This window comes from Pimephales promelas, chromosome 21 (assembly GCF_988280905.1).
Source record: "Pimephales promelas chromosome 21, fPimPro1.hap1.1, whole genome shotgun sequence".
NCBI classification, from domain to species: Eukaryota; Metazoa; Chordata; class Actinopteri; order Cypriniformes; family Leuciscidae; genus Pimephales; species Pimephales promelas.
The window spans coordinates 7,111,332-7,131,482 of record NC_142789.1 but is presented as its reverse complement, the minus strand read 5'-3'; the positions used below and the strand labels follow the sequence as shown (position 1 = coordinate 7,131,482).

Sequence of the window (20,151 nt, the reverse complement as noted above, 5' to 3'; positions counted from 1 at the left end):
AATCAAAAAGGTGTGAGGACTCAAGTGCTGGAGAAAATATTAATTTATTGCCAAAACAAAACAAACAAAAAGCAAAAACCCACAAAGGGGAAAAACACAATGAATAAAAATAAAACAATAACAGAACCTGAACAGAGGGTCACAGGGAATGGGAGACATTAGACAATGTACCGACACAGACTGCAAACAAGAGGAGACTTAAGAAGGGAACTAATCAGGAGGGAACAGGTGAATGAACTCAAACAATAATCAGGTAACGAGGGGGATTGATCAGACAATGACACGAGCACATGGCCCAAAATAACAAAACACCCATGTGCAACACAAGACAGGCATGTGACATTACCCCCTCCCTACGGAGCGGCTACCAGATTCTCCATCAGGCGGGACGGGAGGGACAGACCAGGGCGGGATGGGAGGGACAGACCAGGGCAGGATGGGAGGAACAGACCAGGGCGGGACGGGCGGCCAGGACGAAACACAAAGTCCATCAGGCGGCCAGGAGGGTGCAGACCACTCGGGCGGCCAGGGCGGAGCAGACCCCTCGGGCGGCCAGGGGAGCAGACCTTTCGGGTGGCCAGGGCAGTGAAGACCTCTCGGGTGGCCAGGGCGGTGAAGACCCATTGGGTGGCCAGGGAGCAGACCTTTCGGGTGGCCAGGGCGGTGAAGACCCCTCGGGCGGCCAGGGAGCAGACCTTTCGGGTGGCCATGGCAATGAAGACCTCTTGGCTGGCCAGGGCGGTGAAGACCCCTCAGGTGGCCAGGGCAGAGAAGACCTTTCGGGTGGCCAGGGCGGTAAAGATATCTCGGGTGTCCAGAGCGGAGATGCATCATGGGGAGCAGACACCGGCTTGGGAACAGACACCGGCTCGGGAACAGACACTGGCTCGGGAACAGAACAGGGATCAGACAATGACACGAGCACATGGCCCAAAATAACAAAACACCCATGTGCAACACAAGACAGGACAGGCATGTGACAAAAAGAGAGAGTTCTGTCACAATATCGAGTTCTTTTAAGCTATCAGGGATGATGAAACTGATTAGGAAGATAATTGATAAAGCAATCTGGTAACACTTTAGAATACGGTTCCTTCGTTAATGAATAACTACACAAGAACTAATGAGTAACACAATATTAACAATCTAGTAGTTATTATTAACTAACAAGAAACTCTGATTAATGAACTAGTAGGTAATAGCGCACAGACGAAAGTAGTAGTTCACTAAGTAATCAATAACTACTATTTTTTAATACTTCCCAGAGAACTACTGAAACAGTTTATTAACAATCTAGTAACTACTATTAACTAAAAGAAATTCTTATCAACAAATTAGTAAGTAATAGCTCACAGATGAAAGTATTACTAGATACTTCTGTGGGAATTACTAATTATTTGGATCCGTATTATAAAGTGAAGATCATTGGAACTAACTAGTAATGACTCAAGTGTTACTAAAGACATTTTCTAAAAGTATACTAAAGTTCACCAAAAATCTCAAACGTTTGCACAAATCATGACTAGATCATGTAGGAACACTTGAGTCGTTACTAGTTAGTTCCAATGATCTTCACTTTATAATACGAATCCAAATAATTAGTAATTCCCACAGAAGTATCTAGTAACACTTTCATCTGTGAGCTATTACTTACTAATTCGTTAATAAGAGTTTATTTTAGTTAATAGTAGTTACTGGATTGTTAATAAACTTTTTCAGTAGTTCTCTGGGAAATATAAAAAAAATAGTAGTTATTGTTTACTTAATAGTGAACTACCACTTTCGTCTGTACGCTATTACCTACTAGATCATTAATCAGAGTTTCTTGTTAGTTAATAATAGTTACTAGATTGTTAATATTGTGTTACTCATTAGTTCTTGTGTAGTTATTCATTAACGAAGGAACCGTATTCTAAAGTGTTACCCATTTATATGCCTTTATTTACTCTCTAGTAAACATAGATGGCGTGTCGATGGGATACAGGTAGATGTTCTCACTCAGGTGATATGAATCAGGCAGAGAACAGAAAAGCTTTACCTTTTAGTTTCTTCGTACAAAGAATTATCATATGCTGACAAAACACAGGTAGACTGCTGTTTGTTTTGGTTCTTTCTGCCAACCAGTTTGCGCCCACGCCCATTTCGTGACATCACATATGACGTCAGCGAACATCCCTATAGAGCTGGAAAGTCCCACCCATCCATAAAACTCCAAGTGGACCTCTAGGTTGCGTCAATGCTATAATTATTATTTTCTGATCACGTTTGAATTGGCTTTATGCACAGCTGCACTACTTTCTGAACTCAAGCCAGCTCCTTGTTTCCTGTCTGTCATTATTGGACAAATTGATTAATCCAGGTGTGCCTGACCTCAGTAGTCACGGCAACAATTATCAGACACATCTGAATTAATCAAGTTCGGCCAATAATGGCAGACAGGAAACAAGGAGCTGGCTTAAGTTCAGGAAGTAGTGCAGCTGTGCATAAGGTCAATTGTGCCATGAATGTGAACATATGTTGTGTGTGAATTTTTTCATGTATCGATCTTGACAGTTTATTGTGTGATTCTTTAGCTAGCAATTGTGGAATAGACATAACGAGAAAGACTACACATCACATATGTAACGTCACCACACATTTTCCCTCCAAAAATCACGGTGCGATAATCTAAGGAATTATATCGAGATGCCTGTGTGTTTTGTACCCTAATGTCACCATTCAAATAATGGTTTGTTTAGCGGGATCCGTGTGTGGTGGTGACGTATAGACGCTTTCAGCAGTGACAACATTAACAAACGGTACTGCGCATGTGCATTAATCTGGCCCAAACTTAACTTCCGGCAGACTTGCGGAGACAATCCATAACAAGTAAATAACCTAGTAGCTGGTATTTCTTGCCAGTCAAAGAAAATAAATGTTACCTGGCCAAACTGAAATGTGACACTACCAGACCCGTTGAACAAAAATTGGAGACAAGATGTTTTTCTACCGACGTGTCTGATTTACCGCAGTGTTTAAAAAACTGTGGCGAGCGCGACAGCGGGGTTTGATAAGGTTAACATAGCTCTCCTTATTAGCTAGGCTTCATACATGCTTGCTAACCTTTTTTTAAAGTGGGTCTCCACATTGACAGCATGTTGGATGGATCTGTGCAGCGCTGTTTATGATACTAACCATTCAATACACAGACTGGTCCGCTGTCAGTGTTTGAGAGAGAGAGAGAGAGAGAGAGAGAGAGAGAGAGAGAGAGAGAGAGAGAGAGAGAGAGAGAGAGAGAGAGAGCGCGCGTGCGAATATGCGCTGCACGCAACTCTGCAGTCAATTACAACTTTTCCCATCTTAAATTGTTAAAAAACACGGAAATCAATATGTGGCGGTCAGCGCTGATAATGTGGTGGGCTGCCACTTATAAATGTATGGGAAACACTGTACCGGTTATCACAGATAAACATAGCTAGGCTATTTTTATACCCCCGTCTCATAGGAAACTTTGACATTTTTGTTTTTAAAAATTGCGTTTGCTCCCTAGGTCAGGTTGCACCCCACAGCTCAACAACCTGCTCATCACCTTAACTTTCACTGCATTTGTAGTCAATGCCATATTATCCGGTAAACACTAAACGAACAGAACGGAAGTTAACTTTGGGCCAGCTCATCACCATGGCAACGTGTCCGATGAAAGCGTCTATATCAAACGCGTCGAAAGCAGGAAGTAGGGGTTTCATCAACTAGTCGGAAACAAAATGTTGACATATATATAGATATACTGTAGTTTTTTTGTGAACTATCCCTTTAAGCGTCAGTACTATATACCGTATTTTCCGGACTATAAGGCGCACCTTCAATTACCTATTTTTAGAACATTTTTCAAACGTTTGACTGGGTTCCCAGACAGCAAACTGACATTGAATCAACGTGGAAACGACATCTCTCATGACATTGAAACAACGTTGATTTGCTCATCGAATTAACGTTGAACCAACGTCAGACGCGGCATTCTTCAAAGCTAAATGAAATCGAAAATTGGTTTGCTTTCATAACGTTGAAACAACGCGTTGATTTCAAGTTGATTTTCTGTTAGTTTTGAAATAATGACGCATCTGACGTTGGTTCAACGTTAATTCGATGAGCAAAACAATGTCAGATCAACGTTGTTTCGATGTCATATTTCCACGTTGATTCAATGTCAGTTTGCTATCTGGGTTTGCATTATGCATCCACTAGATGTGCTAAAGGGAATATAGCGAGTGCGCGGCACCGGAGGTGAGGCGTTTATTTAGTAAGCGTGAGCGCGCTGGGGCGGGCACGTAACTTACATTAGCAGCCTGACTCATTTGAGTATTCAATGTGCGGCGGCTCGCTGACAGCAACAGCTGGCTGTTTTGAATGAGACAACCCGGTTACTGTTAAGGGGGAGCGCTTTATGAACATTCTTTGACGCGCGAGCAGCACCGGGGACAGTGTGTCTGTTCGTGTGTGTGTTAAGAGTGAGCGCTCGTGAGCGGGCATGTGACTTACACACACAACCTGATTTATACGATGTTGAACTGGCTGTGTGACAAAGCGGGCATAAGATGGACACGAGCGCGAGCAATTGGTCCATATATAAGGCGCTACAGATTATAAGGCTTGAGAAAAGGCCAGATTGAGAAAATTAAAGGCTTTTAAATGCGCCTTATAGTGCGGAAAATACGAGTACTACTGTCGCTTTTAGACCAGCATGCGACGTGTTTAATATAGACGCATATTACACCAGATTTTCTCTCAAATGTTTGCTTTCACTTTAGACATAGCCAATTCTGTTTATGTAAACATTGTGTGTATTTAACAGTATTAGCATAAAAAGACTCGAAAGATAACTTAGTCCAGTATTCAGGCGCTGTTTGACAGGCTTCTAGTGCCTGTGAGAAACTCTTATGCCGCAGATGCCGCGTGCTCAGGAAAGCGCACGTTAGAACAGCGTGTGAATTAAATGTTTAACCGGCAAGGCTTATGCAATTAATGAACTTTTGTGAATTGCAGTGTCACATACCTATTCCTTAATGTGTAATATGTAGGCTACATCGCGTTGTACAGTTGAGTCAGAGGCGCCAGAAATGATAGAATGCACTGTAACACGAAAACCTCTCACGGGGATTTCGGATGCCCCAACGCCTGTGATGAGACGACTCAACGCCTGTGAAGAGACGACTCAACGCCTGCGATATGTTATGGCGCCGTTTGATTCATAAACAATATTTATATTTAATATTTATATTTAAACAATATGAATGTAAGCCAGAGGAGAACTGGCCCCCGACTGAGCCTGGGTTCTCCCAAGGTTTTTTCTCCATCCAATCTGATGGAGTTTGGTTCCGTGCCACTGTCGCCTTGCTTTTGGCTTGCTTTGAGCTTGCTCAGTTGGGGTTATTTAGTGTTTAGCAATGTTGTTGATCTGTGTTGTGCTACTTTCATGTTATCAGTGTGAAGCTGCTTTGATACAATCTGTATTGTGAAAAGCGCTATATAAATAAATGTGACTTGACTTGACTTAACACGATACTACGATATTTCTTCAAAAGCTGATCGTGGAGACATTTATTATTTGTGATATCGCACACCCCTAGAATAAACCATTTAACAACTAGTCGACTAGTCGTCGACTGTTATGCAAAGCTAGTCAACTAGCAAAAATCAGTAGTTGTGAAACCCCTAGCAGGAAGAGTTGTAGTCCACAAAGCGCTCTCACACAAAGTCTAACCGTATGAAAATTCTACCAGCTAAATTGTAGCATTCTTTACACGAAAAATTCTATGGGACGCGATACCAACTACACAATTAAATTACACTTCACATATCCTTTTTCCAAAGATAGTTCCTTTCATTTACTGTAGTTTCTATCACGTTGATGTAATTTCAAGTGTTTTTAAAATAAGTTTGTTGTCAGTTAGTTATGTGATGATAAAAATGGTGCTCTGACATCATGATTGACAGCTGTGATTGACTGAAGCACCAACGGACTTTTTTAATAATGTTGATTATGTGGTTAGTAGTTGTATTTACCTTATTTTAACGAGGTTCTGCAATCAGCAGACATCATTGGAGAAGAACGAAGGCCACGAGGGCGCGGCCTTGATTTCGCGGCTTTACTTCCTGCTCACGACTGCGCAAGTCTGGTCCCGAAAACAGCAAGTTCCAAGATGTCAGCGTCATATCGCGACACTGCCGGCTTCAGTTCTCTCTGATGGAAAAGAGCGAAGGGGCGTCGTCCATCTTTTTTTACAGTCTGTTCACATTCATTGCAAAATTCAAATGGGATTAGAAAATAATTATTTTTTCTCATTCACTTGCATTGACGATTTTTCAATCTAGAGGTCCAGCGGGGTTAGCGGAAGGGGCGGGACTTACCAGCTCTATAGAGAGCCGAAGTCCCTCCCCTTATTTCGGAAAAATATTGTATGGTAATCAATGGCGAGAGACAACAATTATTTTGATCTCGTTTGAATTGTGCCCCGAATTACACATATGAAGTTTGTCCATTTAAAACAGTAACGAATACATTTTCAAGTAAAGAAAGTCACAGTTTGATGTAAAACCGTTGAGGTAAAAGACTGTGAAAATACATAATTACGAAGACTACAAACCTCAAAGGTGCGCATTTTCTCTCAATGAATGAAGCTAACTTTACTGAGGCTAATGTCTGTAATTTCTGTAGTCTTGCGTTATAATCGTAATGTTACGCCATCATGCCTGAGTGTTTTGTACCAGACTGCACACACGCGAGCAGCGGATCTTGTTCATTGTTTCGTTTCCCGGGAGATGTAGTTCATTGAGCGATTTTCACATAAAACTAAATGTTACTCTTCTGTTTTATGACAAACTGCTATGTTTTTGACTTTCAGAATTATCTTTTAAATTGGTAAACATCATGTGTAATTCAGGGCACAGTTTAAATGGAATAAAAAGATAAGTTGTCTCTCGCCATTGACTACCACAAATATTTTTTTCCAAAATTAGGTCCCATGAGCCAGAAGCGGAGGGGTGGGACTTAGGCTCTCTATATGATGTCTATGCTTTTTTCACTCCTCCTCTAACTGCAGCCACCTAGGGGCGGACCAAGATGGCCGAGTAGGTAGACACTTACTGTCGAGCTGTGCTACAGAAAATTTTGAATATGGGTAAAAACAACCTTTCTGCTTGGACCTTATAATAATTTATAGTGCTTAACGCTAAAGGAACTTTGTGAAGAGGATTTAAACTTTGAGATGTTGACCCGCGACAATAAAAGACAGCTGAAAAACCCAAAAGCAAAGTTGACAATGCCAACAGGTGATGCTAGCAACATTCATGACTACGCGATTGGCTCGGTGACTTTGCCAATAATGGAGGATCTTATGGAAGAATTTCCTCCTCTGGCCCTGTCGCCCAGAGAATCTCCAGCTCCAAAAAAAACGATGCTCTCTTCCAAGGTAGAAGACATAGATGTTGTCTCTTCCCTGTCGAAACTAATAAATGAAAGAATGGATGGGCTGGCGCTGCAGCTAGATGGTGTTAAAAAAAACTGTGGACTTTGTGTGCGAGGAAATAAAAGATGTGAAAACTCTAGAAAACAGGATGACTAAAGAGGAGAATCGCATGGACACACACCAGCAACAGATCTTCGACCTGGAACGGTACTCTCGGAGGTGGAATCTGAGGCTCCTTGGTGTCAAAGAAGATGAAAAGAACGATGTCCGTCAGATTGCCATCGAGATCTGTCAAGCCGTTTTACCTGAATGCAAAAACCGCATCCGTGATACTGTTGACACTGTGCATCGGAACGGCGCCAAGATCCCTAACAGCAGCAAGCCCAGACCGATTCTCATTCAATTCATCTCAAGGGTGACCAAGCAAAGACGTCACAATTTCTCAAAGACAACCATTGGAAGTTTGCAGAGGATCTCTCAAAAGACGATAGAGAACGACGGAACAAGTTATGGCCCATCATCGAAAAGGCGCGTAGTGAGGGCAAGAAAGCTTACTACGTTGGATGTCGTGGATTCGTTAATGGGACAGAAATCTTCCCATAGATACAGTCGGCAACGCGTCATAGTTGGGGGGCGTGGTCGGTGTGGGGGAAAGCAGCGCGACCATCCTATGTATTTGAATGACAAAAATGTCATATTGCGAGTCATTTATGCCTGCCGACCGGCAACGGTACATTGCAAAATTAACTGTAAAAGGTTATGATTGCCCTTATTTAATTAAAAACTGGGTCAATGACCCAACCAAATGGCCGGAGGTGTCGTTTCCAGACTATTATTATCTGGTTGAATCTTCAGGTAAGACACAAGAAAGCTACCGGCAACACAAGCCTGTAACTCAATCAACTTGCGTATAAGTTACTATAAGTCCATAAAACCATATCACTTACCAATTGTACGTATGCTTCACTCCAAACTATTAATTCTTTTGTAAAACGGTGATCATTAGTAGTCGCTACGAAGTTGCAGAGGGACTTTGCTGACAGTTATCCGAATTCTCACAGACTGCAGTCTGATAACCTTCAGCTGATAACGCTAATAACATCCCTTATGAAAAACAACTAAAGGAATCTTGTAGTATTTTAGGACAAAATATTATAGTAACGTTAATCCTATAGGAATACTATAGTATTTTGGGACATAGCCTAGAAGTATAGGTATTAATGAGCATCACAGAAGTATTATACACTACTATAGAATATAATAGCCATGGGATTACTATAGTTCTTTTTCGTAAGGGATGTAACGTCAGACAAATCTGGCCCACTGCCTAATACAAATTAAACACCTACTACTATATCACACGGACCTCTACTCACACAGTAATCTAATAAGATATGATTAATTTTGCCATTTTGTCCTCCTATCCGGTTCTGTATGTATGTAAGAAAGGCCGTAGAACTTCAATTTATAATTTGTTTGTTTATTGGTGGTACAGAAAACGACACCGCAACTCTTCGGCATGATTGTCCCATGTATTTCAATGAGCGCCAAGGCAATGTTTTCCCCCACGGGCTAAATTCACACCACGTGACGGGGCGTTCCCGGGGGCGTTCCCAGACCAACCGACTGTATCTATCTTTAGGATAAACAAAGGTGGTAGCTTACATAGGCAATGTTCGCCTTGAATTGCTCTGTCATTACAATGTTCAACATGACATCATCACAATGTTACTGTGAAATTTAAAAGAGGAACAATTTATTTTATTTATTTTTTATTTATCTTTTTTTTGTTGTGTGATTATAACATTGCTTCCTATCTAGCACTATTCTGTAGCCTATATAAGCTGAGAATCTAAGTTTTGTTTATATTGTTTTTGCCAAATTGTTAGTTCATGCTGCAAAGCTCGATCCCTTTTTGAGGTAGATCATTTAAATACTTTTCTTGCCTTAAGTTCATATTTGTTATATGTTGTTATGTCATTTTCTCTTGTTTCACTTAATGCCAGGGGGTTGAGACAAATTTGTAAAACGTAAAGCCTTATTTTTGTATGCAAAAAAAAATTTAAATCTGATTTTTCTTTCTTTCAAGAAAGCCATTCAGTAGCTGCTGATGTAAACTTCTGGAAGTCCCAATGGGGTAATGATGCATGGTATTCGCATGGGTCAGAGAGGTCAGTTGGGGTCACAACTTTGAAAGGTTCTTTTAATGGTACTATTCTACATTCAGATTGTGATTCTTTAGGCCACTATATTTGTCTAGTAATTGATCATAACCACTCTATCTTTATTGTTATTAATATTTATGGTTATAATTCCAAGCCTGAAAATGATAAATTAATTGATTCTATAGATGCAAGGTTAACTTTTTGGCTCTCCAGTACCCTAGTTCATTTTGGAGGTGATTTTAATATTACGTTAAATAATTCAATTGATAGGTGGCCCCACGTTTCAAATTCCAAGGATAATTTAAAAATGAAAACTTTTATGGAAAAATTTAATGTAATTGACATTTGGCGAGAAAAGTTTCCTAATAATATATCCTATACTTGGAGCAACAGTTCAGATTCAAGGAAATCTCGAATAGATTTTTACTTAAATTCTAATACTATACCGAAAGACAGTGTAACAGTCAATATCCTTACGACACCACTTACTGATCATCAGGCAATTTATATTAAGTTCCAACTCTCTGCTATAACAATAGATCCTCATACTGGAAATTGAACAGCTCACTCTTAGGACATAGCGCAGTAAAATTAGAAATTAAGCGGTTAACAAAGTTATATTGGGATAAGGCTAGGGAAAATAACCTGTATTCGGCTAATTGGGAACTTTTTAAATTTGAAGCAGGCAAATTTTTAAGGCAATATGGAGCTAAAATGGCTAAACTTAAGGCAGCAGCCGAAGAAAAACTACTTGTTCAAATCTCTTCAATATATCAACTACCATCAGATGGAGTATCAGAGGAGGATAATTACATCTGAGAGAACTTCAATGTCAACTCGATGAATTATATCGTGGAAAAGCTGAAGGAGCTTTTGTTAGGTCGAGAAAAAGATGGATAGAGGAAGGCGAACAAAACTTATTTCGGCAAGGCGAAAGAAACTTATTTCTTCCGCTTAGAAAAGCACAGATCCAAGACAAATACTAGAGTTAAATATAAACGGCACTGTCACTGATGATGCCCAAAGCATCTCCCAATTTTGTTATGTCTTTTATTCAAAGCTATATGAGTCTAAATACAATGCAGCGACTAAATTTATCAATTCTATAAATAATGTAAAAATGATAGAACACACTGATAGGGTTTACTGTGACAGTCCACTTACAAAAGAAGAGGTTATTGGAGCTATTGCTCTTCTTAAAAATAATAAATCACCTGGCAACGATGGTCTAGTATCAGAATTCTACAAGTCATTTTCTGATCTACTAGCACCTTTCATGTTAAAAATATTTGTCGAAAGTATTGAAAGGAGTACTCTTCCATCGAGTCTCACGCAAGGCCTCATCACTCTAATCCCAAAACCTAATAAGGATCCGCTTTTTATTGACAATTGGAGACCAATATGTCTTTTAAACAATGACTATAAAATTATGGCTTTAGTGTTGGCCAGAAGAATAAAAGATGTATTAGATGGTATTATAGACGAAACTCAGTCTGGTTTTATGAAGAATAGGCATATCTCTAATAATCTCAGACTTGTTTTTGACATTTTGGATTACTCCAATCTGATACAGGATGACTCATGTATCCTCCTCTTAGACTTCTACAAAGCTTTTGCTTCTATTGAGCATGAATTCATATTTCTCTCTATTAAAAATTAGCTTTGGTGATATGTTCTGTAATGCTGTCTTTGCCCTGTATTCAAATGCTAATAGCTCCGTTAGAATGAAAAATGGTACAATGTCAAGATTTAATCTTAAACGTGGGATCCGACAAGGATGCCCAATCAGCCCTTATTTGTTTTTACTTTGCATGCAAATTCTTGCCTCTCATATCTCTAATAGCATCATAAACAACGCATTCTCACCCCAAGGCGTCACCTTTGACCATGCTTCAATATTTGACGTTTTAGGCGCCCTTTAGCGTCACTTACATGACGCGATCCTACGGCGTCATCTAACTGACGCTAAAGGAAAGCGTCAGTTAGAGGACGCGGTTAGGTGTGGGGTGGGGGTAGGGTACACGCGATCCTAGGGCGTCATCTAACTGACGCTAAAGGGCGCCTAAAGCGTCAGATATTGCAACGCATTCTCACCCCAAGGCGTCACCTTTGACCATGCTTCAATATTTGACGTTTTAGGCGCCCTTTAGCGTCACTTACATGACGCGATCCTACGGCGTCATCTAACTGACGCTAAAGGAAAGCGTCAGTTAGAGGACGCGGTTAGGTTTAGGTGTGGGGTGGGGGTAGGGTACACGCGATCCTAGGGCGTCATCTGACTGACGCTAAAGGGCGCCTAAAGCGTCAGATATTGAAGCATGTCCAAATTCTTCCCAAGGCGTCAGTTAGGTGACGCCTTGGGAGTGAGAATGGGCTGTCATGAAAGGTATTAACATAGCAGGTAAAGAAATACGCATCAGCCAACTAGCTGATGATACGACAGTTTTTCTTAAGAATGCCAGTCAGGTGCCTATTGCCTTAAAAATTATTGAAGAATTTTCCACAGCTTCTGGCTTGACCTTAAATTTAAGCAAATGTCAATTATTACTTGTCAAAAATTGTAAGCATCAGAATATTTGTAAGATTCCCAGCCGAAAGGAAGTGAATTATTTAGGCTTAATCATTTGTAAAGATGAAAAGAGAAGAATTTTATTAAACTTTTCACCGCTTATTAAAAAAACACAAACCAAATTAAATCAATGGCTGCAGAGAGACCTAACAGTGAGAGGGAGAGTCTTGCAATCAAAAGCAGAAGGCTTGTCTCGACTCACATTATGCTGCTCTTTCTGTTCATGTAGACAACAAAACTTGTAAGGATATTGATTGTATGCTATTTAATTTTCTTTGGAAGAATAGAACACATTACATCAGGAAAAGTGTCATAATGAATAGCTATGAACACGGTGGGCTAAATGTGTTAGACTTTGATACTCTTAACAATACTTTTAAAATCAACTGGGCCAAACAATTTCTTAAAAATCCTGTTTCCATTTGGAATTTTATTCCTAACTTTATATTTTCTAGATTTGGTGGTTTGAGCTTCATATTAGGTTGCAATTACAATGTAAACAAAATACCGGAAAAGCTCTCTTTATTTCCCAAACAAGTTTTGTTAGCATGGTTCCTCATATAGTATAAGCACAACTTTTCTCCCCATAAATATATTATATGGAACAACCGGGATATATTCTATATAAGAATAAGTCATTATTTTTTCATTATTGAGAAACAGATTATTTTACTGTTTCAACTGTTCAATAGTGATGGACAACTTATGTCTTACACAGAATTTTTAAACACCAATAAGTTTCCAGCCACACCGAAAGAATATGCAATAGTATATGATGCTATACCTTCTGGTGTCAAAATGCTATTTAGAAGTGTTGATTTTAATATCTCTTCTGTTCCTTTCTATAATCCAATCTATTCAGTAAAATCTGTCTGACCTCTTCCAGAAATAACAATAAATATGTACGGTCTTTGTTTCAGAAAGAAGTGATATCTATCTCATATGTTGTTTCATACTGGAATTCTTTTGTCAATGATATTAACTGGAAAAAAGTATGGACAATTCCCAATAAGTTTTTTATTACTAACAAAGTCAAGGAAATTTCTTTCAAAATTATCCCTAAGTACTACCCTGCTAACCACTATATGACGAAATTCAAAAGGGACATTGACAGCCCATTCTCACTCCCAAGGCGTCACCTAACTGACGCCTTGGGAAGCATTTGACCATGCTTCAATATCTGACGCTTTAGGCGCCCTTTAGCGTCAGTTAGATGACGCCCTAGGATCGCGTGTACCCTACCCCCACCCCATACCTAACAGACGCCTTGGGGTGAGAATGTGTTGACATTGATGTGAACTGTTCTTTTTTGCGGAAATCACCACCCAGCACCTTTTTTGGAACTGCACACACTCCACAACCTTCTGGAAGGACTTCTGCAGCTTTATTATGAATGAACTTTACAAGGACTTACATTGAAGTGGGAAAATGTTGTGTTTTGTTTTTTTAGAAAACAAAGTGATATGTTTTTTATTATAAATTTACTAATTGTGCAGTATGGGATGCTAACAGCAGGTGAAGTTCTGCTACAATGGCGGCTCGTGCGAGGCTTCAACTCTCGGCTGATAGATTACTCCCTTGCTTTACTGAAATTATGTTAGCCACATAGCACCACTCATCAGAGACTTTTACATTTCCTATCAAAATATAGTTGATCCGATCTATATCAACTGACATCCTTACATTTTATATATCTGTATCTATCATAGTTCTAAAATGTATTTAGCGGGGCGAAAATACATTTTTTACTAAAAAAAATACTTTTTTTTAACACAGTAAAATAGAAGTTATCCTCACCTCAAAAGTTAGTTGCTGCATCCCAATTCGCTTACTTATACTACGCCCTAAAAGTATGTACTCTTTTTGTGAGGAAAAAGTACATACTTTTGAGTGTGTAGCAAAAGAGTAGGCAAGCTTTGGGACACGTCATCTTTAACGGACAGCTCTGTCGCGTGCTGCGTGCATCCTGTCACCGTAAACTGCCCTGTCAATCATCTTGTCACAGTTAAAATCCTCCATTCTATCAAATTTTATTTCCTACCGCTTCGGAGAGCACGTTTATCTGCCAGTTGTGGGTCTTTCATGCTCTCCTCGTGTTTGCAATTTGAATATAATGATGTATTTAAAACGTAATGGCTAAACGTGTCTTTACAAAAGTTCACAATGTTGCTGCAAATGCAATAAAATGTGGACAACATTGAATAAATTCATTTTCCTCAGGTTAGATACTGATGATTAATCACTCAAAGCTCTTTATCTAAACCTCTCTACACAACCGCGGGGACTCGCGCGTCCTCCGTATCGGCTACGTGTCTGTAGTTTTTTAACACTTTTTACTCGTGTTTGTAGTTCTAACCGAATCCTCGTCCAACGCGCAATGGTTTGTGGGCAATATCAGCCGTTAGAGTGTGCATCGATCTACACTTCGGATTCTGACCGGAAAAAGTAGACCATCCGGGTATCTTTAAAACACTCATTTCAACATACTACGATTTGGGACGTACTAATTCTATTTTCGAATACTATTTAGGACGGATAGTATGCGAATTGGGACGCAGGGAGTGACAGTTTGATGATTTTAGTAAATGGGTGTGTTCAGGTCAAGAGGGCAGTCATTTTAATGTCAGATTTTTGTGGCATCGCCCTCTAATGTACTGGAATTGAACTGTGTTCCAACCAACCCTTGACCCAACGAGCCCCACTCTCCCCTATTGTGACCTCTGTGTTTGAACAGATTCAGTACTGAGCTTAAATGAAAGCCTAAAAGGTTAGGTCCCCTTTCCAATGATATCAAGCACCATATTATAGAATAATGCTAATATCTCTAGAATGAGCCTAAACCAGATACACCAGATTTCAAAAACGGAATTTATTTTAGGGGGTTAGTTACTACATGAGTTGAAAAAAGTGATTTTGCTACCACCCCTGCACTGCAATGGTGGATTTTTCTAGTAGCCTACTAGGAGTGTATACCTTGCCAAAAAAAAACAATGATATCATTGATTGATCTATGGTATACATTAAAATGAATAGATGTAAAGCAATCCACTATTTGCACAACCACTTCCACGTTCTACTTATTACATATCGGGAGTTTCCGGTTAGAGTGTTCATCGCACGTCCATACCAAGGGGGTATCCATCGACCAGAAGTTAAAGCCGGCTGGGTGCCGCCATCTTGTAGCAGAACTTCACTTGAGTTAGCATTTCCATTGACTCCCATTCAGTTTGGCGTCTGTGGTGTAATTAAAAAAGTTACAAGAGACTGTTTAATGTAGAATACTTTTATTTTGAAGGTGTGGGTTTTATTTTGTAATTTAGACTTCTTGTGGGTGGGATCATTTCCTGTTGTACTGTAGTTGAGGACATGTTGAAGAAGCACGTTGTAGTAAAAATGATATCTATCCAATTCATCTTTTGTTCGGTCATGGGGCCTCGTCAGTGAGTATCTTTAATTTAATAACATAAGACCCAATTTAGGAACAATATATTATTTGTTTGTGCTGTATTTATTTTTGTTTACTTACCTGCAATTGGTCATGTGTTTGTTATTTCAGTACAGTAGAGAGATTACCGTATGGACAGGAGGAGATGCTTGTGGTCAATCGGGGAAACGTGGAGGCAAAATAACAAAATAATTAATCCGAATACCTAGCAAAAGTTTCTCCTGCTCCTAGCTCATGGACAGCTCCTACTCACACTCCGCCTCTGCAAGTTTCAGAAGGGAATGATTCAGATTTCTCATGCCACAGCACTAGAAGACAGACGGGTTGCTCACGTCACATCTACATCGTCAAGCTCTGTTTGAGTCGGTTTGAGTCTGCGCATCAGGAACGGAAGTGCTAAAAAAATCGCTAAAAGTGGGCTTCACTTGTCTCAATTGAGTTCCAATGAGATGGCTCTGTCCACTTCTTATACTGTCTATGGTCCATACATGAGAATGCAGATTATCACTATGTTTTATGGATGCCAATTGATTAAAACAATGAATAATGATGTCTGTATTAATTATCTTGAGCCTGCTGAAATGTTCCTATAAATATATTTTCTTTCAAACTGTTCCATTCTGAATAAATGGCTAAATATATTTATCCACTAACCTGCAGCAGTCATGTGTCATCTCGTTCAGTTTTTTTCTCTTAGCCTACCTATATTCTATGCTTGAATTTAATTTTTTTTAATGAATTTGACTAATAAAAAGTATTTCTTGTGTGCATTGGTAATAGTTGAATGAATGAATGAATGAATGAATGCTCGCGAGGTGCCTACGACCAGAACGCACACATAGAGGAGAATGACAGTCAACTTCTTTGAATATTAAAGGGATAGTTCACTTTGAAATTAATTTTTGATATGTTTTAGATTACCTCAAGGGCATCCAATATGGTGTCTCTGCAGTATTTTCAATTTTGATATTTTTAGGTCAAACTGTTCTTGTCTGTCAGTCATATAATGGAGATCTATGGGGTCCACCTCAAAGAGCATGCACAGAGAAGTCAAAATTAAACATGATTTAAAGACTTGTAAATGTAAGTACACATTGATGGCATAAGACATGAAACGAGCGGTTTGTGTGAGAAAACTAACAGTATATATATCGTTTTTTTTACCTCTTGTAACCACAGCCACGTCCAAGTGATCTGAAGGCACAGGCGCTTCGGTCTGCGCATGCGCCGGAAGTGATCTCTCGCACGCCTGCGTCACTCTTTGTTTATACATATTTATATATATATGTTTTAGGTGGCGTTTGTTCAACTCATTGACTGCAGTACATTGAAAGTAAACATAACCAAAAGTGATATGTATTATTTCCACACGGAAGATCGTGAAGTTCAGTGCAAGCGGTCCATTATATTTTATATATGCGTAATCTAGGATTTAAATAAATTTTCCACTTTTCCTGATATGTCACCAAATTATCTTAACACATTTTTCAATGGTTGTTCTCTTATTAATCCTGTCAAAGTCAAACCCTAAATTATTCTGACTTTAAATAAAAAATATTGTTATAAAATAATACTAGAAATATTGTTTTTTATTATGAAGTGAAAGGACAAGGTGAGATGTTTTATGGAGAAACATTAGAATAGAAAACAATACATTTTCCCCGCTGTGAACAATGTAGGCAATGAAGTAGTTCAGCTTCAGTCTCAAGCGCGTTCGAAAATGACGTCATAAAAGAAGTTGAGCGTTGTCATGGTTCTTTGTGTTGTGTTTGTCAGTTAACTTAGTTCAGCCGTGTGAAACACATAACCTACTACAGTCAGTCTTCGTTGTTTGTTTTGCAGTTTATTTGATAAAGTTACCCAACTGGACAACTGTTATCATGGCAAAGCCCCTCGCTCAGTGCGACTCCTCCCCCTCAACATCCACAACCGACGCGGCTACTGCACCGAAAAATGAGAGAAGTGCTGAGGGTAAGTTAAATCAAATGACCATTACAAATCCATCCACACGACCATAATACCATAATTAAACTTAAGTTTTTTCTTTTAATTCCAAGACATGTCTTAAATATTAGGGGTGGGGGGGAATCGATACAGAATAGTATCGCGATATTTTCTGAGGCAATACTGTAAAATTATCTGTTTTACTTTCCGATTTTCTTCATTGGTTTCTCTATCTTTCACTGATTGAGAACATAGGTTGAATCCGAAATCGCCCCCTAAACAATCATTGACTAAGTTAGGCTTATTCCCTAAGTTAGTCCACTACTGTTCGCTTAGTGAATGAAAACGAGTGAGTGAATCCGGACAGCCGTTGAGCGTTGTGGGCTAAGTTCTTAATACTGCAATGCAGGACAGAGACGCGATCTGATCACGCGTCCCATTTTCTCACAAATGTTCATTTAAGACTTTATTTTAATCATTTTAGACAGCTCTTATGAGGACATTTGACAAAACGGACGTTTTGGCATAATTTGTGTGTAATGATTTGCTCAAGCCGTTAACACCGACTATCGTAGCAATCCTGGAGCTCAACATATTCATGTGAGAGGTCTCCTCTCCTATTTATAGAATAATTATGTCCTGTCCTGTGTCCTGAATGTTCAAGAACAAGTTTTTGCACTTCAGTTGAAGATAATGTTGTTTACAGAATTAAATGTGACATTTAATTAAAATGAGTTGAGCAGTCTTATTTTGCTCATTTTTTGTGATGTCTTTGAATAATATGTGGAACATGAATCGCAATATATTGCTTGTATGACAATATATATTGAAAATCGCAATAATATTGAATTGTGGCCCAAATATCGCAATACTATCAAATCGTCACATCGTTGCCAATTCCCAGCCCTTTTAAATATCTAAACAAGTTTTGTAAAAAAAAAAAAAACATAAAAAACACAATTGTACAATAAAATTTGGTTTACTGCCATATCTCAAATATTACTCTCACTGCTGTCCATGCTTGACAGAATGTCAACTATAACCATTAATCTTTTAACAGACGACATTCTGAGCCGGTTTGAAATCGGCAAAATCCTTGGTTTTGGAGGATTCGGCCAGGTTTATGAAGGGACGCGCTTGGAGGATGATCTTGAGGTATAGTCATTTCTTACATTTATCAATTTAGCAAATTCTTTTTCGTCTCACAATCCATTTCAAGTCCTTTTATTGTATGTTATGTTCACTAGGCTATGTGTTGCAATTTACATGTTTGTAAATGTAATTGTAATGGGCTAAATGTTTTGTTTTGTTGATCAGGTGGCAGTGAAAATTGTCAAAAAGTCAAAGAACATGGAATACATCAGAATTGTAAGTTTGATCATGAAAACAACATTTTTCCAAAACTGGACAAACATTTTTTATTCTAAAATCCTATAAAAATCCTCCAACCAACAATGATCTTTCTTCCAGCCTGGTCATCCTACACCCGTCCCATTAGAGGTCGGCCTGTTAACCGCTGTTAATAGGGGCCCCAAAGTTAAAGAGATCATTGAACTGCTGGACTGGCAGGACCAGCCTGACCAATATATCATGGTCTTGGAGCGTCCCCCACACTGCGAAGATGTGTTTCATTTTTGGGATAATCGCAAACGCATCCTCATTGAGGAAACGGCACGGACTATCATGGCACAGGCAACGACGGCTGCTCAGACGTGCTGTGATCGAGGAGTTTTCCACGGTGACATCAAGTTACAAAACCTGCTGATCAACAAAAAAACACGTGAGGTCAAACTGATTGACTTCGGGAGTGGGAGTTTCCTGAAAGAATCCGGCTATTACAACTTCCGTGGTATGTATTACGAATCAAGGTTTGAAAAGAGTTTTTATTTTTTAAATTTAGATGAATATGTTCTCACTAAATATGTCGCCTCACGCCTGGTTTGGCCATGGATTGATCTCACTTTTAAAACTCCAGAATTGTGAATAAAAACAACTAAATTATTCTTTACTCTAATGGATACAGAAGGTGTTGATACACGGGGCAACTTTTTTGAGCAATGTTGCAGAGCGATGTTCTCATTGAGAATGGGCAACAAGTTTCTATCTGGGTACTTTAGATCGGTCATGGGCCCTGTATCTCACCTGGTTTCCTGTTTTGGAACATTGCTCAATAAGTTGCCCCGTGTATCGTCACCTAGAGAAAACATGATGCTATGGGATTTCAAACTTAACCATCAGACAAATCTCTTTCTAGGAACAAGACCGTACTGTCCACCTGAGTTCCACACAAGGGGCAATTACCACGCTGAACCAGCTACTGTGTGGTCTCTGGGAGTGCTCTTATTCGTAATGTTGTTTGGACGCTTTCCAGAAGCCAAAGACCATCTGAGGATTAATGATGACATCTGGTCTGAGCGTCACTTGTCAAAAGGTAAAATTGCACTCATTATAAAAAAGATGATCAATTATAATTTCAAATCACCAAAATAGAACAAATGAAACAAAGAAGTAACAGTAACACCAAAACCAGAAAGCTTTATAAAATATGGCTGTTACCAGTTCCAGTTTTTTTTAACCGTACAG

General features: G+C 39.3%; 1 protein-coding gene across 1 annotated transcript in view; it reads left to right on the top strand.

The window, feature by feature from the left end:
- LOC120464201 (serine/threonine-protein kinase pim-2) overlaps positions 1-20,151 on the top strand; it is a 32,422-nt gene that overhangs the window by 10,664 nt on the left and 1,607 nt on the right. Inside the window, exons 2-6 of the mRNA XM_089125351.1 lie at positions 17,467-17,595; positions 18,629-18,723; positions 18,886-18,936; positions 19,039-19,417; positions 19,823-19,999. Coding sequence (XP_088981477.1) covers positions 17,505-17,595; positions 18,629-18,723; positions 18,886-18,936; positions 19,039-19,417; positions 19,823-19,999 — 793 coding nt within the window. The 5' untranslated portion in view covers positions 17,467-17,504. The remainder of the gene's footprint in view (positions 1-17,466; positions 17,596-18,628; positions 18,724-18,885; positions 18,937-19,038; positions 19,418-19,822; positions 20,000-20,151) is intronic.